This window comes from Oculina patagonica, chromosome 7, assembly GCF_052425735.1.
Source record: "Oculina patagonica isolate OP01 chromosome 7, crgOcupat, whole genome shotgun sequence".
NCBI lineage: Eukaryota > Metazoa > Cnidaria > Anthozoa > Scleractinia > Oculinidae > Oculina > Oculina patagonica.
The window spans coordinates 10,295,619-10,322,418 of NC_135764.1; the positions used below are offsets into that span (position 1 = coordinate 10,295,619).

Sequence of the window (26,800 nt, forward strand, 5' to 3'; positions counted from 1 at the left end):
GAATTAATTAGCGTAGTTTCATAATTGGTAGTATTTACAACAAACTCACGAGGTTTAGCTGCACACTTTGAGTTCACAATTGATTTATTCGCATTTGTACGAATAAATTTCATGCATGCGCTTAATTTATTCCTATTTGACTTTTTCTTTTTTTCTTTTTTCTATGACAACATTATTGCAATTAGGTGTATGTGATTTGACAATGTGCATAAAAAATTGAAATAAAGGTTTTGTAAGGAAAGTACCCCTGCAAAACAACATTTCAAATACCAGCAATGGGAAAGTCCCATTTTTAAATAACCACGCTTTTTTAAGTAAATCAGCTCAGTTAAATTTGGTTTTTAGGACTTTTCATTACGAAATAGAAAAAAAAAACACAGACGACCTTTCAAAAAATCAGATATTAATTGACACTTACACGTCGCTCTGAGTTGTGTATGTTCCATATAACAAAGCTTCATAAGCAGTCCACTTGACAGGCAGACGACCCTTTTAAAAAACAAACTGAAAGGTTAATGGAAACAATAGAGAAAATGTTTTTTTTTTTTTTACATTTTGTGGACGAGAAACAATGAGACTGTGATTGCATCGGACAATTCTCACCCGACTTTGTCTGGTGTAAATATCATCCTGGTGAACATTCCTCGCCATCCCAAAATCTGTCACCTTACACTTCTCTCCTTCACCAACAAGAACATTTCTGGCCGCCAAGTCACGATGGATTATCTGTAGGAAAATTAAATATCCTTATGCATTTGTATTATCTGGACAGACAGACAACACAGTGTACCACCATTTTTTGCCACTGTTTTCATAGGAAGTTGGAGAGGGGCGATGGACTATAGCTAATGGCTGGTGCGCTGAACTCCGGATCAAGCGGTCCGGGTTCCAGCCGACTGGCCGGGGCACTGCATTGTGTTCTTGGGCAAAACACATTACTCTCATAGTGTCTCCACCCAGGTGTATGAATGGGAACCGGCGAGTTTACTGCTGGGGGTAACCCTGCGATGGACTAGCATCCCATCCGTGGAGGAGTAGAAATTTCTTCATGCTACGGAAACCGGGATAAGCTCCGGCCTGATGGGCCACTATATAAATTATAGGCTAAAACAAAGACTTAACCTACCCAGAAATTGCTTACGGGAGTACCACATTTGACTTTTACAAAATAGGAAAAAGCATTTTTGGAGTAAAACAGTTGATATGATAAACAATAAGGACAAAGCAACCAAACCTTTTTCGAAGACAAATAAAACATTCCATCGGCAATTTGCCAAGCGAACCTCATTAACTGTTCTGTGCTTTTATATGTGCTTTTCAGTAACACATTCCATCAGCTTGATTACACGTGGGTTTGGTTTCACTTCCTTCATCAACTGGTTCTGATTATTGTATTAATGGATACATGTGATATTATTTATTCAATATGTTCTTTACCAGTCTCAGTGACACATGCCAACAACTTGATCACATGAGGATGAGGTTTCAGTTTCTTCATCAACTCAACTTCTGCCAACAGGTCCTTTCTGTCTGAATCCGGGGCATTCGCTATAAAACAAAAAACATTACAGATGGTATTCCTGCATTCCTACTGTCTCGACTAATCTGAATTCCTATTCGCACCTTTCAACATTTTGACAGCAACCGTTGTGTATTCTTCGTTACCACTTATGTTCCACCCTGTTGCCTTGGCAACCTCACCGAAAGCTCCTTTGCCAATAACTTTAATGATCTTGACCTGCTCCCGATTAATTTCCCAGCGTCGTGCGGAAGGATGAAGGGGCATGTAATTCCCGCTGCTTGGAAGTGCGTAGGTCTTGCCGGAGTCACCAGACGGTACCTTTCTGGGGGACTGTTTGTCGGTTTCCGTAGCGATGGTATTCTAGTGAAAGATGACAAGCTTTAATTCATTGGGTGATTGACGTACTATAAGCATTGACAATATGTATGTTTATTTTACACCTATCTTTGTTCTTTTTCTTCTTTTGCAGACCAAATAATTTTAAAGTTTTTGTTTCTTTCAAAGTTAAACAAGAAGTGACTAAACTTTCTTCCGTTTTCAGTTTAGGAAGTATCATTAATGAGATTCCTCATATTTAATTATTATTATTATTATTATTATTATTATTATTATTATTATTATTATTATTATTATTATTATTATTATTATTATTATTATTATTATTATTATTATTATTATTATTATTATGTAACCCAAACTATTCAACACTGCACCATGCATTAGGCAAGGTTTGCTATTGCATTAGCATATATTTTCTACAGTAAAATTACATTCTGTGCGTGCTTTTTAACTTTACTTACCAACACAACAAGCTCTCCGCCGCATCCCGCACATATATTGGTACTGAAATAAAGCGGCATGTATTCACAAGTGTTATTTTCACATGTACTGGCCAATAGCCTTAATAGCTATAGGACGTACGAGAGACTGTAGATTCGTTAAGTAAAACATGAGCGGGAGAATAGCTTTTTAAAGCCTTATTTGTTACCACGAGTCAGAAACCGGCAACAAAAATACTTACATCACAAACTTACTTTCTATATTTCCAATCAGTTCAGTTTAAGGTTCCTTTCGAAGACATTCTTATTTCTTACATTCATTCGATAGGACCCGATTAGTCTTAAGGTAAGCAATTCTCGGTGTTCTTCCGTGGCCTTTCTTTCTTAGCTTTCAATACATATAAAAAGAAGATTAACTCTTCATAATTTAGCCCTCAAGTTTTGCTCACCGATTTGTTTTTGGGATCCCTGCAATGAGAAAAAAAATACTTGTCAGCAATTTCTCATTAGTGTAGTTGCGAGTATATTCACAATAGAACTGTAAATCTAAATTGGAATTCTCTGAAACTTCTTCGAGTGTCTTCTTTCAGCTAATGAACTCTAGATGCGGACGTCTTCTTCTTTTTTTATTCTTCTTCTTCTTATGATGATGATGATGATGATAATGATGATGATGATGATGATGATGATGATGATGATGATGATGATGATGATGAATTTAAACATTTCATAACAGGGAACTGGGCCAATACTCACTTACTGCTAAATAAAGCACTTGTCTTTTACATATCGTTGCGCGAACATGTACCATCTTGCGCTCAGGTCAGTTGGCTAGTAGCTGTAAGTCTACTAGCCAGCTAACCTGCTAAATGAGCCTTGATGTCACTGCGAAGGGATGGTATATCATATCTGCATCCAATTGTTACTTACCCGTACGGCTGCGCATTCTCCGGAGGACGATACTCAGAATAAGAATAACAATCAATAACAGAACGATGACAATGGCATAAACAATGTGAAGAATTGTCTCGTTACACGACGAACCTGAAATGTTTAATACAAATATAATTAAGATGCAGCGCCGTTACCGGACGAAAATTCTTCTTACCGAGGCAATGTCAGAAAAAAACACTTAACCTTCGGACGTACAAGCAAACTCATACCCCCACCATCGTACAAGGGGGGGGGGGGGGGGGGGTGGATGGAACCCCTCCCCGGAGTTTTCGTAATATTAAGGCGTAGCGAAATTATTTTGCTCTCAGAAGAAAGCCCGTAGCTTACTCTACAAGATGGCATAATTTTAATTGGCTGTGACGTCATATGACGTCACGTGACGTCATTAGAGCCGCTATCTTGGATCCGCCATCTTGAATTTCAACATTTTCTTAGAAAGTCACAAAATAACGGAAATTGATGCAGAATCAAGTCAGAATGCTTATGGAATGTTAAAATAAACAAATCGTGCAATTCTGTTTAAAAAAACTGGAAAAAAAAATGCTAAAAATGACGATTTTTTGCAAGACCTGCCTGTATTTATGACGTTGCCATGGAAACGTCAAATATCATGGACACATGGTTGACATATCAAAATTTTGGCAAAGGATGAATGAACAGCTACTGAAAGTTTCAGTACTGTAGAGAAAATCGTTTTCTCAACATTTGGAAAAAACCTTATGGGGGGGGGGGTGGCATCCACCCCCACCCCCTTGTACGTCCGAGGGTTAAACATAACATAACTTTATTATTGCTATAGCGCAGAATCCATGTATCTATGATCTTATGCGCTTGTGCACTTGTGCATAGGTTCTTACAAAAACCTGAAAAAATAATAATAAATTGGACATTTTTACCGAGTCAAGTGCCTCGATTTGCTAAGTCCCGGAGTGACTGATGGTTAATTATTTGAAAAGCTCAGAATGGCAATTTAGGAGAATAAAATAGGTTAAAGAATTTCTTCTTTTAAAAATAATACCTATTTCCACTTCGTCATAGTTAAATGAGTTGTCTTCTTCATCAATAGAAATACATTAGTATCATAATTAGTAAATCGATGCAAAGCTATACCCTTATATAAATTGTTACTGCATTACACGTTTGGACGCCCTAAATACTGCTGACTTACAGGAAATCTGGCATTTAAGCCAGGTTTAAATGGACAGTCCTCCTGCATATTGTGTGAAAACTACCTTAAGGCGTCTTGTTAGAGAGCAATTTATTTATTCGTACTTAAGTTACTATACCTTTGATTGTTACCTCCACCGTGTAACTTACAGCTCCTGCAGGGTTAACGGCTTTACATTCATAACTTCCGGTGTCTTCTTCACTGGTGTCGTCAATAATGAGGTCGGTTTTATTGACGCTGCTTTGAAGCATCTTTCCATTCTTTCTCCATGTAAAAAGGGGTGCGGGATAGCCTTCAGCTTCACACGCCAAGTAAAGTACGTTCCCTTCGATAACAGTGACTTTATTTTTGCTTTTCTTGGTTATTGTTGGTGGCACTATATGCAAAAAAGACAAAGGAAATATAAAGACTTCAGGACTTATATGTTTTGGTCAGTCAAGGCCAACCGTTATAAAAAGTTCGATTGGGGATCGGTTACCGGACCGGTCCCGCGTGAACAGACGCTTATTAAAGAAACGGTCCCGAGAAAACAGACTTAATTAATCCGCTCCAATCTCGAACCGTAAGCATTTAGGACCGGTCACATGTAATCAGATTGTTAAATGTACGGTCAAACATGCGAGTTAACCCATGAGCGCCTGTGCCAGCAAAACCGGCCGTGACGAACGTTGCTCTTTGTTCCACCTCTGACGTCATCATCTTTGACCAAAAAAGACGTCACTTATACACAAACTCTGCAGGAGGAAAAGATCTATCCAATGATACAAGATCCGAGTGAGACGATTTTCTCGGAAAGCAAGTGTAAGGCCAACAACTGCAGCAAAAAGGTAAAAAAAAAAAAAAAAAAAAAAAAAAAAAAAAAAGAGGAGCGATAAACTATATATACAAACGAAAAGCCTTTTAAGGCTTTTACCGCTTAAAAGCGGTAGAGCACTTTCTCGTCCAAAAATCTCAAAATTTTGTTTTGTGCGCATGCCCCAACGATGACGTAAAATGCGGTGCTTTGATCAAAAAAAAGAAAGACATACTTTTATGTTGCAAATGCCGTTTTGTTTAGTTTGGAACAAATTTATCTCATAACTGACCAGAAAATGTCAAAACTGTCCAAAAAATACGCCTTTTTCAAAAATCTCCAGGCGCCAATGAGTTAATCACGTGACCAATTCTTTCAAAAGACGAGTCCTTTTGCCATAAATTTGGGCAATCTACTCAAAGCAAACTCAAAAAATGTTAAGAATGTCGCAAAAGATGGAATCTAGGTTTTAGTGTTAACATAAATGAAACTAAAAAGTATACTACTGGTCTTTCTACTGGTCTTTCAACGCGTACGAAAGCAGTTCAATATAAAACGCGAGTACCTCCTGATGCCTTGACTCTCTTGATTTTTCCATCGTCTTTTAAACTTTCACCAAGTTCATTTGTTGCAGTAACCACAAATTCGTATACGTTGCCTTGCTTCAACTCAACTTTCAATTCTCTAACTGAGACATCTGTAGTTGTCTTTAACTTGATCCACTCTCCTGGTTTACCATCAGTCACTACTCTTTGATACACAGTGTACTGTGTGATTACTTTTCCGTTATCTTGTGGTTCATTCCACTTCAGAGTAATTGCATTATCTGTTACTTCACTGGGCAGATCGTCAATTGTCGCTGTAGCTGGGACTCCTTAAACAAAATGTTATGGTTGGCAACCACTCTCTAGTTATTAAACCGTTTCAATTATCTCTTGGCAAAATCTTCCCATGTCATTAATTCAAATTGACAATTTGGTGTTACCGTGTTTGATGAATCTAGCGTCTTGAAAAAAACAAACAAATTGTTTAGTTAGGACATGCATTGCCATTTCAAATCTCGGCTTATTGTCATATTACACCTACGTCCCGAAGACAGTTTGGGCCTGATTTCTCTAAATGTAGAATGAAGGCAGTGTTTGCTTTCAATGATTTGCAGCTAAACGCGCGAGCTTAATTAATGAATTCGTTTTTCTTGGCGTACAAGACATGCTGTACATGGGGAGCAGGGGTGTCGCAGTGGTGAGAGCGCTCGTATCCCACCAATGTAGCCCGGGTTGTTGGTTCTCTCTTTGCTCCGAGGGTTTTTCTCCGGGCTCTCCGGTTTTCCTTCCTATGGCTGATGCGGCTCCTTCTCTAAATATCGTAAATTTATGGTGTTACTATGGGTCTGTGACTAAACAACTTGTGTATTTAAATAACATTTTCTATCATGAACTTGATCTTGTGCATAAGGCTAGATTAATTTCAAATTTCCCTGTTTTATTCTTGATAGTATTTTAAATGTTTGTTACACAAGGTCCTACATTACGTGCTGAAAGTTAGAAGACGATTCAATTCCTATAGATAAACAATATGCAACATTCGACAACTTATTTGTCTACCTTCAGACTTAGTTTTCAATGCTTCTTCTCCAGCAGGTCCCTCAAACACAGCATTCCTGGCAAAAACTTTGACAGTGTAATTGATATCTCTCTCCAGACCTCCAACAGACAGACTTGTTGTACCAGGGTCAGTAACATTCTCATTCTTTATCTCAGTGGCACCCTTTAGTATGACCACTCGGTATGCTGTGATAGGACTCCCTCCATCATCAGCTGGTGCAGTCCATTTTACTCTTAGTGAAGTGGCTTGAATGTCTGATAGTGTGATGGTCGGGGAGCCTGGTTTCTCTGAGGGAAAAATGTGCATAATATATGTTTTTTTTTTTAAATCAAATTAAAGCATATGTCGTGCATGGCTTATTTAAAGGAGAAGTTCACTCCAGAATGGCCAGTTATCTTCTTTACACCAATCGAAAGTTTATACAAAGATATGTTATTCACCAAAATTTCAGCTTCTAACGAGCGCTTAAACCCTACGAAATCCTTTTCTGAAGTAGCCCAAAACTCGACAACTGAACGCCGCCATCTTGGAGCTGGTAATGTATGCGTGACGTCAAAGAGCTCAGCCTGAAGTTTGGCGGGAAAATTTAAATACTTGAAACTCCTTGTTTCTTTGTAGTGGCTTTTGTTTGTCAAAATGCCTGTTTGTGTAGGTCCATTTTGCTTAAACAGAGCTCCAAGAAATACAAAAAGGGGTATTTCTTTTCACCGTCTTCCAATATTTAAAAGAACAATTGCTCAAAAGCGGCACAAATATTTGTGTGTTACGTTCCGAAGACTATACGGAAGACTGGTTCGATGCAGATCACAGATACAGTATCCTGCTTGGAAATACCCACAAAAGAAAGAAATAGCCGGTAGCAATACCAACCATTTTTAAGAAATCTCCTTCTCTAACTTCCTTTAAACGACATGTAAGCGAAAGGAGGCGAAAGAATCAAGAAGAGAGGTTAGTCATTTTGCTTACCGTATTTTCTCAACCAAACACCGGCGTTTCTTTCAAATTTGGCCTGGTTAACCCGGCGTTTATTTAAAGCCGGCGTTTAATCGGGCTCCGAGTTTATTAACAAAGTGCAATTTTCTGCAATTTTTTTCAGGTTGATTACCTATCCTTCGAGACCCTCGATTTTTCTCGTCATCCCGCCCGACAATCTGTTTCTGGGTCTACGAAGATGATCATGTTACCAATGTTGCAGTATTGCATACGGCACGTGCATGTTGCAATCAAGATTTGTGACAAACAGAACATATTACAACCAATAGGTCCATAAACTGCAATGTCGCCAATGTCCTCCGCGGTAATAAACGTCATCCTTCACTGTTATAAAAAAACAGTGCGTCAGTCGTGACAACACGAACGCGAACATTGCTGTTTCATTTTGTTTACAGCATCCATCCTAGTTATTTTACGCCCGTTTCCTTGAACATTTTAAAAAATTACCAAAGTAACAGGACGTACCAGTTTGTCGTAGCAGTGCTATTTAAGAGAATATATTTACTTGTTTGCTTGACCGCAAATAATCGCCTGGACCTCGATCAAACGTCCTCGGTGTTTATTTAAAAGTTAGCAGTTTTTACTCGGCGTTTATTCGAAGCCGGCGTTTAATCGGGGACCCGCGTTTAATCAAAAAAGAATACCACGACGTCAACAACAACAACAACAGCAAAAACTACAATTTTATGATCTAAAGTGAAATAATTCAGATATTTCTAGCTCTGTCAGTAAACTACAAAAAATGACATAAAGCTCACTTTGGGAGTTGCGATTTCATATTTGATCAAGGAGAGTTTCTCTGGTTGATTAAAAATCCTCCCTGAAATTAAGTAAAAAGTGAAATAACATAATCGTAACATTGGTTGGTATTACGCCTGGCATTTCCTTTGTGGGTATTTTTACGCAGGAGACTGTATCTGTGATCTTCTTCGAAGCAGTCTTCCGTATAGTTTTCGGAACGCACAAATATTTATGACCGGTTTGGCAAGAATTTTTCGTCCCTGCCTATTCTTATAAGCCATTCGTGAGCAATTTTCCTTTTAGAAATTGAAAGACGGTGAAAAGATTTTGTATCTTTTGGAGCTCTGTTTGAGAAACACCGAGATGCACAAACAGGCATTTTGACAAACAAAAGCCACTACAAAGAAACAAAGGGTCTCAAGTATTTAAATTTTCCCGCTAAGCTTCAGGCTGAGCTCTTTGACGTCACGCATACATTACCAGCTCCAAGATGGCGGCGTTCAGTTGTCGAGTTTTGGGCTACTTCAGAGAAGGATTTCGTAGGGTTTTAGCGCTCGTTGGAAGCTGAAATTTTGGTGAATAACATGTTTTTGTATAAACTTTTTTTTGGCGTAAAGAAAATAAATGGCCATTCTGGAGTGAACTTCTCCTTTAACATGTAACTGAAAAGTTTTTAATTTGTTTACAAACGGTCCAATGTCAGTAGCAATAGCAGCAGCTCACTGCTATTACTACTGTCACTGCCCGTAGATTTCGCTGCATATTCTTACTTAGAACAAAATCAGCCCAGTTTGTATAAAAGGCTTGATTCGAAGCTCGGCGTCGAGAATTTCACCAAATGTTGATACGCCAAGTGCACTTAGTTTTGGATATCGTCGGCGACATCTCAAAAAAACAATTCTTGGTTTTCATGTTAAGGGCCCGATTATATGGCGAATTTTAGCCCGGGCTGGAATTTTGTTGCTTTTACATGAAGAATCTCATACCGTGCTGAACACTTTTTAAATTAAATAATTATCGTGGCCACCATTTTATTTCGTTGAAAACCACCACTGCGCATCCGCAAGCTCACTTTCATTCAGCCCTGGCTAAAATTGAAAACGCGATTACATGAGGTTTTTCAGCCCCGGCTGTAATTCGGCCCGGGATGAAACTTTCTTCATATAGTCGCAGACGTGTTTTTAAGAAGATTTGTTTTGGAAGCCGGGCTGAGATTTTAGAAATTCGCCATGTAACCAGGCCGTTAAATCATAAAAGGTCATAAAATTCTGAAATCAAAATTCATTAGGCCTGCTAAATTTTCGTTGTCCCTACACCTCACTAGCTGTAAGACGAACTAAAAATATATATTTCTGCAGATTTCCAGCTCGGTAGTGTCCTTCGTTTTTAAAACAGAGCATTTTGAATAGCTGAGTTCCTCGCCGAATGTCGTGACAAAGCTGTTTTGTTTTAAAAAAAGGCCTTTCCTTTCCATTTTCTGCAGATTGAACATTTCAAATATAATAAGTGTTGTTTATGTGAAAGTATACTAGCTCATGAGCCAAAAGTAGTTGCTATTATAGCAAAATTGAGTTTCAGATGGTTTCTCTGACATCACGGTGGCCATATTTGCGTCCCTCGGAAGGACACAAGTATGGCGTCTCTATACTAAGCTTTATAAATTTGCGTGGAAAGTTTCGGCAAATAACCCGTGAACGGTACACCGCACAGACCTGAGACTTGGAGAAATCGATCATTTATTTATCTTCTATAATATTTGAAATTCATGGCTTCTGTAGTTGTATGTTTTCGAATTTATTTTTTGATTGCGTGACAGTGAAAACCAGCAATACGAGTTGACATGACAGGTGTTACGGAAGACGGAAAAAAGTTCTCGTTTACTTGATTACTTCCTTTTTCTTTTGAAAAGAAATCGCACCAGTTGTCAAACGTCAGCCAAAACAAAAAACAGTTTTGAAATAACTACAAAGAGCACTTACTTATCTGTTGAACTTTCACAATCTTGTAATCAGCAGGAATGAGCCCATTATCAGCCCCACACTTAAAATCACCAAAATCTTGATCCACTTCCATCTTCACATTCACTGTGTTCTGTGTAGCTGTGACGCTGCTTATAATTATTTGACTTGCATTAGATTTGTACCAGGTCAGTGTTGGTGTAGGAATACCATCTGACACACACTTTAACTTGACTGTCTGACCAATCCATGACTTAGCAGCTGATGCGGTGGCTTGTTGTATTGTTGGCGCGTCTGAAAAACAGAAATAACATAACATTAAAAATAATGCTAACAACAGATGGTGATGATATTTGATATTTGGATATTTCATTTCCACCAAATTGGGTACCCTGAGTCACCTAAAGCAATTCAACTTGCTATTATATTACCACAAATAAACGGTTTATAATTCCACATATTGTATTTATAGACTGAAGGGAAAGTAAGATCTGTGTGTGAAAGGATAAATGAACATTACAAAAAGATATGCACAGCTTGCTTGTATTCAAACCTGTAGTCCAGTCCCTAAATTATTATTATTATTATTATTATTATTATTATTATTATTATTATTATTATTATTATTATTGTTATTGTTATTATTATTCCAGGCTGACAATGGAAAAAATACGTCAATATTTTATTTGAATTTGCAATAGATATAAATGCAATAAATTGGCAACTATTAAGTGTTACTTACAGCGAACCACAAGTGTCACGTGATGTTCATCGGTACCTGCTGAGTTGTTGGCCCTACATGTATAGTGTCCATCATCTGCTCTGCTTATATTATTGAACGCCATAAACGCTGTTTTCTTCCCTGAACTTTTCACTTTTCCGTTTCTGTTCCATTGTACATCTGGGTCTGGTGTCCCTGATGCTGTACAGCTGATATTGACTGTGGATCCTTCATTGTAACTTGCTTGCACAGATGATGTAATTAACTGTGGTGCTACTGCAATATAAACGAAGTTCGTATCGAGCTGATTACAATTACTTACTACAATATGACTGAGCATGTTGTATTCATTCAATCATTCATTCATTCATTATTCGTTCGTTCGTTCGTTCGTCCCTTCCGTTGTTCATTTATTCATTCAGCAAAGACAAGAGGTACGAGATTGGTGCGTCTTGAACCAGCCATCGGTGTCTTACTACAGTAATCGTCAAGTTTGTGCCTGCGTGCCGGCTTACTGTTTTCCAGGCTGTTACGTTGTTTTTCTGAAGAAATATAGCATGATAAATTTTGCATTAACTGAAAAACTCGGAAAAAATTCCCATCTGGAACTCGGAATTTTTTCCGAGTTTTTCAATTAATGCAAAATTTATCATGCTATGTTACGTTGTTTGCCCAAGTATGAGACTGGCTGACATTCCGTTTACTTTTTGTAATAAAAACCGTGGATGATAGAAAAGAGAGTTACAGGAATGATAGGAATTGCTTTTGTTTATCATTATGACAAGTTTCTTTCAAGAAAAGGGGAACTTAAAAGAAGATGAATTAGTAAAAGTGACAACCAATGATACTCTACAAATTTTAGCTTGAGTTAACAACACTGAAAAAAAATCACAAATGAAAACAGGATATTATTATAAAAACTGTGACTGAAGAAGGGCTCGTAATACTGCGCGCAAAACTAAAAGTTGATATCACCATAGCGCAGAATATTCCTGTCAAAAAGAAGTTCATAGGGCAATAAAGCTTTCAGAAAAAACAAGCAAATATTAATAAAGATTAATGTTTGGACAAGTTGAATTCTTGCCATGACGTTTAACATACCTGTCACAATAAGATGGACTGTGCTCCTTTGGTCTGCTTGAAGTACAGGATTTGCAAGAAGCTTACACTGAAATATAGTGTTGTCTTGATGAGTTATGTTTTCAATAACAAGAGTAGCTTTTCCTACAATTCTTACTCTTCCTTTGTATGAAGCTTTTTTTTTTTTTTTTTTTTTTTTATTGAGAACAACAAATTTTCTTACAATACTAACAATACTTACAATACCACAAATTACTTAAACAAAACTAACATTACTTACAATACTAACATTAACTACATTACTTACAGTTACTAACAGTACAAGAAAACATTGTTAACAATACTGACAATACCTTATATCCTAATAAAATACTGGTGTTACCTACCATATTAACATTACAAAACTTACAATACTATCTAATTTACAATACTGTATTTGCTTATTACTTATTTAAATCTACATATATATTTCTCTCTTTTTTTTTTCTTTTCTTTTTCTTTTGTTTTTTGCTATGCTTTCAGTGATACTAACAATGCCTCATGCCACAATTACAGTGCAAAAAGGAAAAAAAAAAAAAAAAACAGCAGAAAAACTATGCATATATACAAATAACAATGACGCTACAGCAACTACTTAGTAAAGGAAACAGTCGACTAGATTAAATTTTTCAAAAAAAAAAAAAAAAAAAAACTACATAATGGCTAGACGGATCTATAAATAAATTTCACATTTGAAAAAAAACTAAACCAACACTTGGTTTACAGAAACTAGATTGGTGGATAAATCAAACGGATAAAACATGGAGATAATTTATAGGGAAAAAAGTGTAGAGGAGATTAACAGAGAAACATCTTCCACTTGTTTGTGAAGGCGGTCAAACGATTACTATGCAAAGCTATTTGTTTTTCAATTTGAATAATGGAATTCAACTTACTCAAGAAAACAGACAAACAAGGAGGCGCTCCGCCTAATTTCCGGGAGTAAAGATGATATCTCGCAATTAGAAGCACAAGATTAACGGCTGTGTTAGTCGGGATTCTTAACAGCCCCATCAAATGGAGATCTGTGAGAACAAACTCAGTCCCAAAGCCCTTTTGAAAGAGAAATTGTTTAATATCTTCCCAAAAACATTGCGTTATGGGACAGTTCAAGAAAAGATGGATGATAGTCTCTGTTTGTTTTGCACAGAAGCAACATTTATTTGAAGGTATAAGGTTGATTCTCTGCAGAAAATCATTCGTGGCAATCCTCCGATGTAAGAATTTAAAATGGAAGGTTCTTAATTTGGTGGACGCCGTACAATTAAAAGCAATTGTGTATGCTACTTTCCAGTCTACCTCACAGTCGTTCTGAACATGAAGGTCTCTCAGCCATTTTACTTGGCTTCCAATGGGTGGGATTTTTTCTCTCTTTAAAAGAGAGGTATACACAAAATGATTGATCTTACTCTTAGAGGTAAGATCAGCTAAAGATACTCCTTTCATAATGTTATTGTCTGGCGTCTGAGGATTATGTAGCTTCCTTATAAATGACCTTATAGCTGAAAGAACGGCAAATGATTCAAACCATTTTAGCTCGGGGAACTTAATCCTCAGCTCGTCGTACCTAAGCAGGGTGCCATTCTCGTCCAATAAGTGGGAAATTTTGCAAATTCCGTGGTTGAACCAATGTTTATGGAAAACGGGTCGGTCGTTTATTCGAATAAGAGAATTGTACCAGATGATCTGGTCACCAACATTTACATCAGTGATGTCAGTGACATCCGTAAAATGTAACTCTGCCCAGGCTTCCAGTACCTCTTGGACGAAGGGGTTACAGACCCCTAACGTGGGGATGTCGTCTTTGTGAAGATTGCAGGTGAAAATATCCCTTCCTCCATGCTTTTTAAGACTGTCCTCGAAAACAAATTTCCATTTCCCATCATTTGTCGGATCCAGGTATTTTTGGATCCAGGAGACTTTGAGAGATTGATTGAACTTGTTTATATCAATCATTTTTAGGCCGCCCTCCTTGTAATCTTTGGTTATAAATATCCTTTTAACCTTATCTCCTTTACCATCCCAGAGAAAATCGAAAAACATTTTATTGACTTTTTGTAATGCTTCTACGGAGGTGGTTAGCGGCGTTAAAATATAGACCAGTTGGGAAACCAGGAGACTTTTAATGATGGTAATTTTTCCGATTAAACTGAGCCTCCTAAACTGCCATGATTCAATTACACTTTCTATCTTTTTGATCCTTACCTCGTAATTGCAGCGGAGCATTGTCTTCCTGTCTGTTGCAAACCAAATTCCAAGTGCAAATACTTTTCCTTTCACCCAGGAAATTTCCGATTTGTCACATTTTATTGGTTCTCTTTCTTTTGCTGAACCCACCCATAGCACTTTTGTTTTCTCGTAATTCACCTTGAGCCCAGAGATTATGTGAAATCCGTCCAAGACTGCAACTGCACGAAGAAATGAGCCCTCAGAACCGTCGAGTATTAAGGTTGTATCGTCGGCATATTGGCTTAGTTTGTGTTCTACTTCATTCGTTTCAAACCCCTTTATGTCTTTATCCCTTCTTATAAAATTGGCTAGTATCTCAGCTGCTATTATGAACAAGTATGGGGACATCGGGCAGCCTTGCCTGACCCCTCTACCTAAGATGAAATGCTCTGAGACCCAACCGTTGTTTTGGATGAAGCTGGTATAGTTGAACTGTCTATGACAGTACCATCATTCACTTGTACCAGCATGTCCCTAAATGTACCCCTGGAGACTTGGACACTATAGATAATAGCTGCCAGCTCTGCTTGTTTGTCGTCCACACTGTAGTCCCATACCAGTTTGGCATTGCTTCCATTTCTAGCAAAGCTTGGATCAGAAGGTTCCAAGGTGAACTTCAAAACGCTTTCTAAATTGGCGAGGTTGAAAATCATAAACGCATATTTAGTTTATTTGCGTTAAAGTTTAAACCTTCGGGTTAATAGAACGAACATATTAAGGCACAAAACGTGGTTACAACAGTCATAACTGACCCTCTTTAACATTATTTGTGTACCAAGAAAGAAAATGAACAAATTATTTTACAAAAGTATGAATTACTAATTATGGGAAATATATTAGGTCAGGTAAAGGCAAGTAAATGAAATATAAACTGTGTAACAGTAGTACGATATATACTAGCAATACTTAACAATTATTCCACGAGCGCGTTGGATATGAGTTGGCAAAAAAAATTACGATCTCATATCCAACAAGCGCGAGTGGAATCACAAAAAAAGTTCACAAACAGCCAGGCAAGCTAAAAGCCACGATACTAATTTGCAGTCAGTCGCATCAAGCTTATGATCAATAGTGACAATAACACGTAACGCAACACTATTGATAATCTTGTGATATTTTTAAATAACAGTAAAAGTGAGTCCGCTATGCGAACATGTGTGGACTTTCATTTGAATAAAAGTTGACATTATGAATTAGGGCCTGTTTACATGGAGGTGGGGGACCCCAGGTAGGTGAGGTAACCCGCCTAGGTGGGGTAACCCGCCTGTCCATATAAACTCTCATTTTTTCTCGATCGCGTTTACATGATAGGTGGGGTAACCCGCCTACCCGGGTTGCCCGGTCTGCTGTGCCGGGTAACCCGCCTACCCGGGGTCGCTTTTTGCCATGTAAACGTTTCAAGGTGGGGTAACCCGGCTACCCGGGGTCGACTCATGGTTAATCTGAAAGTGCGGCAAATGCAAACTACACAAGATATGGTTGCCTTCGGCTTCAGTTACAGCTACAAACCCGGCGAACTTTTCCTATAGCTTCATCCGCCCGATGTCGAACAACAGTGCGAAAGATGCTTTAAGAATTTAAAATATAAAAGCGAAAGTGAAGCATCAAGCGTAAGCGATCGAGTCTCACGCTTTGACTATAAACAACAATGACTTCGACAACTGCTTCGACTAGTTATACTTTGCCTAATCAACTAGTAATCAGTCGAAAGCAAAAGATGAGAGAAATACAACCGGTAAATATTAAAGATTGAACAAAACGAAATGCGATATGCGACTTCAATGAAATGTATTTGTTTATGTGAAAAGGTCACCCCGGGACCCCGGAGTGATAAGATTGCATGTAAACGCGAGCTAATTTTCGACTACGGCTGGGCGGGTTACCTCACCTACCCGGGGTCCTCCACCTCCATGTAAACAGGCCCTTAATCAATGAGTTACTGTAGTAGTCAACAACTTCAAGTTTCGAATCGAGTAATTCGAGATACAAGGCGAAAAAACAAAGAACTTATCAATCAATTTATTTTTTACAAGACTGTTGGAAGAACAAAGTGTACTATAATATGTACTACGCTTCAAGAAACACACGTTACCATTGCCGCTTGGAATGTCACGCAATGTGAAGGAGCGTGGTGTGACCCTTAGTCACGTCGTTCACGACAAATGCCTTTTTTCATGCGAAAAAAAAAACCTAGAATCCTACAAGAACAGCAGTTATTAGACCAAAAGCCTTTCCTTACCGCTAGCAAGATAGGATACTATTTTCATTAAAAAAAAAAGAAATGTTACGTGGAGCACGTGAACTGTCTCGCATCGCTTGTTTACACAACCCTTTATACTTTTTGTGTAAAGCTTGTGTAAACAACTCATCGAAAAACTTATTTTCTTTCAATGAGTTTTTTTTTTTTTTTAACCTTTTTGGAATAAGAACGTTTCAATAAGCGTTCACAAATAATTTCTTAGTAGCTTGCGTAGAAAGGCGGAGAAATATATTTTTCTGTTCACGAAATATTCACTTGGAGTCGGTGTTTTGAGAGGCGGCGAAGGACGTTATTTGAACCGACAATTAAATTATTTTGTCGCACGGTTTGGATACATGCATATTCTACGGTTTGATGTTATTTTTATTCTTTTCATGACAATGTTTTAGTTCAGTTCTGAATTCGACATCGGTCTTTTGTTAAATATTCTTCTTGAGAGAAATGGAGTCCCGGAGTCCAAGACATGTAAAACAACATGATTAGCGAACTTGTTTTGATACAACTCGTTGTGCATTCATTGTGTGTAGCAAAGCTAAAATAAATAAATAACCAGACATTTGATTCGTTTTAATATGCGAATCAAAAATGCTCAAGCCGCACAGAAAAACAAACACTGCGGAAAGTGAGTCAAAAGTGTGAAAAAAAGGAATGTGACTTACGACCGCAGTTGTTTAGCTCATTTCAGCCGTCGCGATTGTTATTTCACTTTTCATCTACGCCACCGCTGCCTTTGCCTTGATGTATATTTTTCAGCCACCACACGCTCTTCGAAAGATGTGTCAAAAAAGGCTTCTAGCTTCAAGAATAAAGTGCGACTTACTCGATATTTATCGAATTTCTCGGTTTACTGCCTTGGCTGCCCATCTCACCGAAACTTCGGATTCTCCGATCACTGTCGAAAACTTCCGAAAGCACTAACCCGAGTTATCACGGAAAGTGACCCCCAAATCGGAAAAAACTGCATCACAACAATGTGTAGACTTTAAAGTCCACACAAAAAAGCAATCCAATGCTACGTACGAAATGTATCTGAATGAAACTTAAGTTTACGGCAATGAAAAGAACAATTTTTTTTTCAATTTTCTTTTTTTTTGATAAGCTGATCTGCTTCCATCTTCAAAGGCAAGTGGATATGTCAAAGTAACTCTGATTCGTTGGATATTCACTAGAGTGCAACAGTTTAGACCTTTCATGAGAGTAAAACAACGGACCGTTTCTCGCTGTTTCTAGACGTTTGAAAAATATTATCATATTACAGTGTACATTCAGTTAGTTCATGAGAGGTTCATCAACAGCGCCAATTTTGTTTGAATGGCGAGGTTCGATTAGTCTGCATTACTGATGTAAACCGGTGATGGGGCTCAATTTCGGTTTCGCTTGGAAAGAGAATGTATTCGTAGGCTAGGAAAAGCATAACGTACTCGCACTTGAATAGAGAAACTGGGAACGGAACAAAGACTTAATATAAAGAAACACAAACATCGTGCATTATCGTAGGTTGTACAGCTTAAAATATTAGTTCTGCGCTTCAGGGTTGATGAAAAATTATGGATACAAACCTGCACGCGGAAGTAACAGCAGTAAAAGGAAAGTACAGCCGATTGTCGGAATTCGTAACAAGTTTACAAAACACATCTCACCGACGTTTACGGTAAGCCAACTGCAAGGTCTTTGTCGGATATCGATTAAACAGTTGCTTCACAAGGTATTTTTTTCTGACTAAATTACACGGTTTGTGAATCCTACATCCGTCTCATGCACTTCATCTTTCCGGCTAGGACCACGTGACTAGCGTAGCCTTGGTCACGCAAGTGGTTCAGAAAAATTCTTGCATACGATTTTCTCTCTGATCTGTAACGGCCACCCAGGGGCAAAATAAACTAGGCCGTTGTATACGTAACAGTCAACTCTTCCTAAGACGGACGCCGAGAGGTGTTCGCCTTTTAGAGAGTCGAGGTAACGTGACACCAGTAATTCTGAGATAATATGGCTATGCCTCAGGTAGTGAATACACGTCTGTTTAAAGTCGCTTACTATAGCAAAACCTAGAAACTGGAAAAAAAATCATAACATTTGAAAACTGACTCATTTGCTCGTTTGTTAATTACAATCGACAGTGAGCATAGCATACATGTTGCAATCTATAACGTTGTTTGTTCAAGCAAACGTTCGCGGCTTCTAGTCAACTTACCGCATTTATTCGATTAAGCGCCCTGGGACCTTGAGGGTGGGCACTTATTCGAGGTTGGGCGCTTATTAAATTTTCACCGTTTTTAGCAAGTAACACGTTTATTTTGCAAGAAGACAATGTATAAAAACTAGACGTGAAGGCGTACGAAAGATGAATTTTAAATGTTCATTGAAAGTTTCAGTAAAAAAAAAACTAAAAAACTAGGTCTTCGGGATAGACTTTTAGTATTACTTAGTCAATTTTAATCTCAACTTCAACAATAATCAAAATTCCTCTTGTGCCCTCATTTTAATGGGAATAATAATAATAATAATAATAATAATAATAATAATAATGGGAATTAACAGTGGGATCTTCCATTAGGTGGCTCTTCTTGATCCCACTGATTCAAGTGTCCGTTGACGTTTTTAAAGTGTCCGTTGTCCGTCTTAGAGAAGTGTCCGTCTTATAGGGAGTTTAGTTACAGTAAAATGACTGAAAAAAGGCAGGGACCATTACCAGAGGTCTGTCTTAATTGGAGGTGTCCGTATTGAAAACCATGAGTAAAAAGTATGGTTACAAGAATAAAGGCTCTGTGAGCTGTCTTGAGCAGCAGGGTTGAAATCCATCTAAACTTACATTTTCCAACAAACCAACATTTATGTTTTGCGGCAACTTAAAAGCTGTGAAAGTAGAAAGGCGTTAAAGAAAATTTCGAAATTTCTGAAAAGAGGTTTGCTCAGGGAACTTGGGCGAGTTTTTAAATTTAAAGTGCCATGAAGTAAAAAATAATTGCTGTTTATTTTAAACGATTTTCAAAATAAAGAAGAATGGCGTTTTTCTTTTTGCAAAATCTTTTTTCGTTTTAGAGATATTTACGATTTTGTATTATGCAGTGAGGAAAGTGATGACGTCATTAATTGTTCCACAAAAAGATGAAGAACTGAATCAAAAATATCTCTTGGAATATTCGTGCTGTGTTCTTCAAACTTGGCACCATTAATGTAAACCACAAAAGACACAGAATGACACCCGTTGTGTCGTCATTTTTGCTTAACCAAAGATGATCCACTTCCAACAAGCTAATGAGGAGAGTTAGGGTAATATTGTGTTTATGACAGAAAGAGACTGGAACCAAGAGTGTTACCATCGTTACATCATAGTATGAGCCATTTTGCACCTTTGAGGAAGGTCACTACGGATGCCAAGTTTAAAAAAATATCACTCTTATATTTTCAGGGATATCCTTGATTTTGTGATCAATCTTTTTGTGGAACAATTTATGACGTCATCCCTTTCCTAATTTGCATAACACAAAAACTTGAATATCTCCAAAACGAAAGAAGATCTTTCAAAACGGTAAAGGCCATTCTTCTTTATTTGGAAAGGTCTTTCAAATAAGCATTAATTAATTTTTACTTCATAGGCACTTTAATCAATCGATTATCTGACACCACCACATGAAAGAACCTGGTGAGATTGGTCATTTGACCAAGTTTGATGAACAGAGACGAAGTTATGGGCCTTGAAACATGGTAAAAAAATCCATACAAACGTCTTTTATTTAGAGACAGCGCCCCCAAAACCATATAAATTCTTAGATTTTTTATGACTTTTGTGATACAGTCAACTCTCTCTTAACGGACACCTCTATACGACGGACACCTCCATAAGACGGACACCTGGTGACGGTCCCTTCCGTTTTTCAGTCATTTTACTGTAACTAAACTCCCTATAAGACGGACACCACTCTAAGACGGACAACGGGAAATCATTAACGGACACTTGAGAAGTGTTTTTTATCATGTTTTATCAGTGAAAATACCTCCAAACTTCGTATCGACTTAAAGCAAAGTTAGTCAGCACCTTAAGAACACGTGTATACCACGCTTACTAACCACAAACAATGATGCTTTGACGGTTTACTATTCTGCTTACATGAAAATACGGTCATTTTATTATTTCAGTCTTGTTGCAGTTAGCAAAGGTTTGTTGCAATTGCATTATGCAAAGGTTTAGCTTTATTATCTCACAATTACTGGTGTCATGTTACCTCGACTCTCTACAGAGCGGACACCTCTCTAAGACGGACAGCTGCGGCTGGTCCCGAAGGTGTCCGTCTTAGAGAGAGTTGACTGTACTTTTTTAAAATGGGCAAACATAGTGATTTTCATCTTAGTTTCTTTCAAATAATGGATCTTTGGCAGGATTTTACAGCTAAAACGGATAAAAATTTTAAGAGTTTATATGGTTTGGGGGGACGCTAGCTCACAATAAGAGACGTTTGTATGGATTTTTAACCATGTTTCAAGGTCCACACCTTCGTTTCTGTTCATCCTGAAAGCATCAGACTTGGTCAAATGACCAATCTCACCGTGATCTTTATTACTTAAAATTTCAAACTCGTCCCAGTTTCCTGCAGAACATCGGAACGGGCATATAGCGAGATACTCTGCGAAATAACATTTTTTGTGCTAGCTAGCTCAGGTAAGAGTAATTTATGATTAATTCGAAATGAGATCGCACGAAAAAAACGACGAGAGATAGGTGGATTGTAAAGATTGACAATAACTAAATTCTAACGTGAGTGAGCTACCGTTCATGTAGATCGCAAATAAGTCTCTCAGGGGAGTAAACGACGAGAGAAGAATTTGCTCTCGGAAAGAGGTATAAAGGTTCAAATCGTGCAATTGTCGGAATATTAAAAAGCAACTATCCATACATACAGTAACTACAGAAAGAAACAATGTGAAATCGCGTAAAGTCGTTCACAAGACCATCGTATGGTAGCTAAGCTCTCTCCTCCGCAGAGACCTTTTTTATTGCTGGGAAAGGCTTAAAAAAAAACGAAAAAAGGGCACGAAGCCTGGAGAGAGAATCCCACTTTTTCGCCTTACCCGTCGTTTCCCGCGCTCTCGTATTTTTCATATTTTTCGGGGTTTTTTTCCCTTTCCCAGCAGTACGAAAAAATAAAAAAAGGCCTCTGCGGAGGAGAGGTAGCTAAGCGCTAGGGTTTATGCACAATTTATTTTAAACAAGTGGGATTGGCTTGCGTACCGTATTTTCCTTTAGTGAAATGCTTTCTCTAAATCAATATACTGCCAAAAATACCACTACAGCCGGTTGGGAACTACGCTCATTTAATCTACCATTAGTCTGTAAATTTTCTTTCGGAAAATGGCCAAAAATTAAATCAGCTGCTATACCGCCGTCAGATTTTTTGGGGATTAAATTATTAGTTGAATATTTTTAGAAATCAAAAGTGGTGGTAACTCACATTCTCGTAGACACTAATTGTACCCTATTTCAAATGGCGTAAAACAACGCCACCTTGCAAATTATTCCTACCTTGTACCCAGTCACTTTGTGGGAGGCGCGGTAGTGCGCCGAAAACCGGATCGCGCGGTCCGGGTTCGAACTCTGGCCGGGGTCACTGTGTTGTGTTCTTAGGAAAGACATTTTACTCTCATGGTGCCTCTCTCCACCCAGGTGTATAAATGGGTACCGACGAATTTACTGCTGGGGGGTAACCCTGCGATGGACTAGCATCCCATCCAGGGGGGAGTAGAAATATTCCTAGCCGCTTAATGCTATAGAAACCCGGATAAGCTCCGGCATGATGAGCCACTTGGCTCGACAGCAGGCTTTACTCAGTCACTTAATCGGTTAAAAAATCGATAACTTTTTTACACAATTGTGGCCGAGGAGATTCTAACCTCATAAACAGTAACTGGGTACGAGTTAGATATTGCCCAATTTACGTGATAGAGTCAATAAAAAGTGCAACTTTTTGCGAGTCGGTTTTTATTGTCTTCCCGAAACTACTGAAGTTAAACGTCACAATCGTCCCAAACAAATAGTTCAGTCGAGAAGAAAAGCTCAAATAAAAAAAGCACCCGAGCTCAATTTACACGTAATATATCCCACCTGTGTTCTCAAACCGACCCTCTCAATATTCAAGACACCTAAATTTAAAAATAGATTTTTGTAACAATTAAATTCGTCTACTTATTTTAGCTGCGCCTTCCTAACTACCAGCAAAATATTTCCAGCCGATGGTGGACTGTAAAGGCAAACTTGTCATTAAACCAACAGCGGTGAAATGTCTACGTTTTCAAATAAATTTTCACAACGTCACTTGGCCGTAGAACACCGAAAGGGCTACGTGATATCTTTCGAAAGTCCTCGGTAAATTCTCGGACAATCTTCGCAATTTCTCGGAAGATATACACCAACTAGTAACAAAAGCGACGAAAACAAACTAACTAAATTTGCCCTTGTTTTGTTGATCTATTGTTACTAGCTTTGAACTCTTCCACTTTCTTGAAAATTTTACAGAAACAAATGTAAAACTATTAAAAGTTTGTTGTTTAATGGAGCATTGTCACGATATTTGAAGTCATTTTTCTGATTACTTCCAAATTGAAGGAAACCTTAAAATAATAGTTGTGTAATGTAGAAAAACAACAAAGGAGTAAACAAAACGCGAAAATAACCAAGGATGGTTTCGTCTGACGAAGATTAAGACGGATTACGAACGACAAACTTGAAAAAACTTGCCAGTTTTTTCAAGATGAGTTGTCCGTGACTGTGCTCCTTTTAAAAACCCCTACATAACAATATTGTTTCTATCACAAATTCAGCGGGAAAAACCATCAATCAACTGTAAGGTCCTCAACGTTGGCGTACAAACTATTGTCATAATGTTTGAGGTTGACGTACGTCTGTAACAGAAAGGCAAACAATGTAATGTTGATGATGCAAGTAACAACAAAGACGCATTACAAACAACATATAGCCAGGTATGGACTTCCGTCTTTTTATTTGGACTCCAAAAAAAGTTGAACTTAACATAATAAATAAGTAACTCTGCCAATTTTTAGGCCATCGCAGTTTTTAAGCTTGTATCTCTAGACTGAGCAAAAAGGCGTGTTGATGAGAATTTATCTTTTGTTAAAAAAATCAACCTAAGAATAAGAAATTGGTCGTTTTCACAATAGAATACGGACAAAACGTCTGACGATTTGTGAAAATGGCCGGGTGTAAATTGGTAATCACAACATACGCAACAACAACAAACGCGTATAGCCGTCGCATTTGCTTGTTAGAATTTTTTTATTATTCTCGAGCTAAAACACAAAAAAATTCCAAAGCGCAAACGCGACGGCTATACGCGTATGTTGCAAATATATACGCCCTTTCTTGTTACAAAAATATATTATTACTGAGTTTACCTTGTGGTTTTTCTCCATTTCTTTCATCGTATCTTTTAGTTCAGCAAACGTTGGTCGATTGCTTGGGTTTTCTTCCCAACACTTAAGCATAATCTGATATCTAATAAATAAAATAGAATCATTAGCAAATTGTAAATACTTTTTATCTAGTTCTTTTTTTAAAACAGGCAGCTTTAAAGGTCGGCACACACTAGGGGACTTGTCGCAGGGACTTGCTTCGGGGACCAGTCCCCTACTAAGTGTGCACTCGTATTTTGCATCGAAGTTCTAGTAGCAGGGACCACATTTTTGGTCCCTGCGACAAGTCCCACGAATTTAGCTTGTTTGATTTCGAGGACTAGTCACAGGGACCAAAAGTCCCACAAATCTGTCAATTCTCTAGAGTGTACACACTAAGGGATAAGTCCCTGCGACTAGTCCCCTAGTGTGTGCCTAGCTTAATAGAGCGGCTTTCACTTGAGTGTCGAAAGTAAATTGCGTTTGCTTTGGTTTTGCATTACTACGCTTAGTGATTGGCTTAAAAATCTCGCGCCACTTTCTCAGCCAATCATGAGTAAAACCAAAACCAATCGTGACTCGCTCGCGCACGTTTTCCCGCGCTTCGTGCCAGCTACATGTATTTGCTTCGAGTTTTGATTGGTTCACTGGATTGTCTGTGTCCTTTGTGATTGGCCAGAGTAATAACTTTGGTTTTGGTTTTACGACACTCAATTGAAAACTGCTCTAGGCGTCATGAAGTCCTCCGATACTGTAGTTCCCCTGACCGTGCGCAATGCAGTATACAATTTTTTAAAGTCTTGTTTTCTGGCCGAAAAACGTTGGATAAATAAATAAATCTTTTAGAAGGCTTTTTAGCGTATAGTAATCCTGTAAATTTTTTCTTTCGCGTGGTATTTTGAATTGCCCTGCTGACTCGCTAAAATCATTAGCAATGCTCTTAAAATGTCATAGCGTTACTACATACTAAAGTCTCTAACAGTGTATGAATTTAAAGTTTGTTATCCACATGTTTTGGTTTCGGCATTTTGAATCCTTCCTAAAGTTTCCTGGCGATTTGTTGAGCTTGAATTCCCAGATACGGAGATCCTATAGATGAGATGAAGAGAGGTTTTTACTAAATTCATCACATTTTATGTGTTTAAAAAAATTGATGCAAAAATGTACACTGGTATTTGCCCACAACAATTATTTGTTCCAAGACAGCCGTTCATTTTGGTCTCAGATGTGATGAACTACAACACGAATTACCAACAGTAACACCTACCAACAGTGAGAATCTCGTACAATAGGATATCATAGCTCCAACTACGATAAAAAGGCATTAGTTGATACGAAGTTGTATTTATATGATTTGACAATGGCCCATTTTTCAACGTTTTTGTTAACGTGACTTAAATTCCCGAGGCTTGGTTGGGAGGAAGGGGAGACTCCGACATGAAAGAGACGGGAAGCTCGTCGGAAAATTTAAATTAAGCCCCACGCGGAGTCCATTCTGGGCGTGGCTTAAGCTTTTCTTTACAACTAAAAAAAAGTGAGATGACGAGCATCCCTTTCGTATGGGCGTCACTCCACCCCAGCACCCCCCCCCCCCTCCCTTCGCCCCATAAATGCATAATACTGTCAACTCTCGCCATGCGGACACTTTTTCGGACACCCCGTTATTACGGATATAAGGGGAGGTCCCGGCGAACAAAGAATTACTGAAAATAATTTCTCTTTAACAGACACCAAATGGTTGTCCCGAAGGTGAAGGGAGTCGACTGTACCATGAATGTCTCATTCCCCTACCAATTTTGTTTTTGTAACACGTCAGTTTAGTAGAACAGAAGTTAGGAAAGAAGTCCGAAAGGAAGATCGAACAAGGATAAGGGAATTATGGAAATGTGTAATGGAAAATAAAGCCATCTTACCGTGTTTTTTCTCGGGATATGCATCCACCACAAGCAGTGTCCCAAAGACGAACGCAACGTAGAATGCATTGGACAACATTTTTGAATCACAACTTCGTTCAAAAAGTAGAGTGATCTTTAAAACACTGACTTCCTAACATCACCGCGCTAAGCCTAATATTGCTTAGACTGGGAATCTAATCTCTGCATAAGTAACTGATACAGTAATTACCCTAATTGTTTTCCATGTGATATTGGAGATTTGTAATTGGCCCTCTTATCCTAAACAAAAACGCTTATCCAAAGACAAGGCTGTCAGCCGTCCAAATTTGGGCATTGATAACCGTTATCAGATTTAAGGCACTTCCAATCTTTCTCGGCCAGTCTGAGAACGGAGTTTGTTTGTACCTGTGGGTAAACAAAGACAGAAATGGAATCACAGTGCAAAGGATTTGCCTAATTTTGTTGCCCAGTAGAGCTCGTTTTACCTGATTATATTTATGAATTTAAATGAATTTTATGAAATAAGAACCTGTTATGAATCTTAGGCTAAAACAGGTTCTATATATGGCTGGATTCTTTTTAAACAGGATAATGAAACTTTCACCGTTTCTCATCGAAAAAGGGAAGGAAGAAGGAGAGAAAGGAGGGAGGGAGGGAGGGAG

The 26,800-nt window shown here is 38.2% G+C and overlaps 2 protein-coding genes across 2 annotated transcripts in view; both read right to left on the minus strand.

The window, feature by feature from the left end:
* The window catches only part of LOC144659206 (tyrosine-protein kinase receptor Tie-1-like), a 2,802-nt gene extending 1,511 nt beyond the window's left edge, over positions 1-1,291 (minus strand). Inside the window, exons 1-3 of the mRNA XM_078519641.1 lie at positions 1,235-1,291; positions 604-726; positions 419-489 (exon numbers count right to left, since the gene is read on the minus strand). Of these exons, the coding sequence (XP_078375767.1) occupies positions 419-489; positions 604-726; positions 1,235-1,288 (248 nt within the window). The 5' untranslated portion in view covers positions 1,289-1,291. The remainder of the gene's footprint in view (positions 1-418; positions 490-603; positions 727-1,234) is intronic.
* Positions 1,292-1,367: 76 nt separating this feature from the next.
* Positions 1,368-26,800, minus strand: part of LOC144660696 (vascular endothelial growth factor receptor 1-like) — a 41,423-nt gene continuing 15,990 nt past the window's right edge. Inside the window, exons 5-12 of the mRNA XM_078521402.1 lie at positions 6,821-7,108; positions 5,782-6,090; positions 4,542-4,799; positions 3,232-3,345; positions 2,751-2,769; positions 2,323-2,365; positions 1,624-1,882; positions 1,368-1,548 (exon numbers count right to left, since the gene is read on the minus strand). Of these exons, the coding sequence (XP_078377528.1) occupies positions 1,418-1,548; positions 1,624-1,882; positions 2,323-2,365; positions 2,751-2,769; positions 3,232-3,345; positions 4,542-4,799; positions 5,782-6,090; positions 6,821-7,108 (1,421 nt within the window). The 3' untranslated portion in view covers positions 1,368-1,417. The remainder of the gene's footprint in view (positions 1,549-1,623; positions 1,883-2,322; positions 2,366-2,750; positions 2,770-3,231; positions 3,346-4,541; positions 4,800-5,781; positions 6,091-6,820; positions 7,109-26,800) is intronic.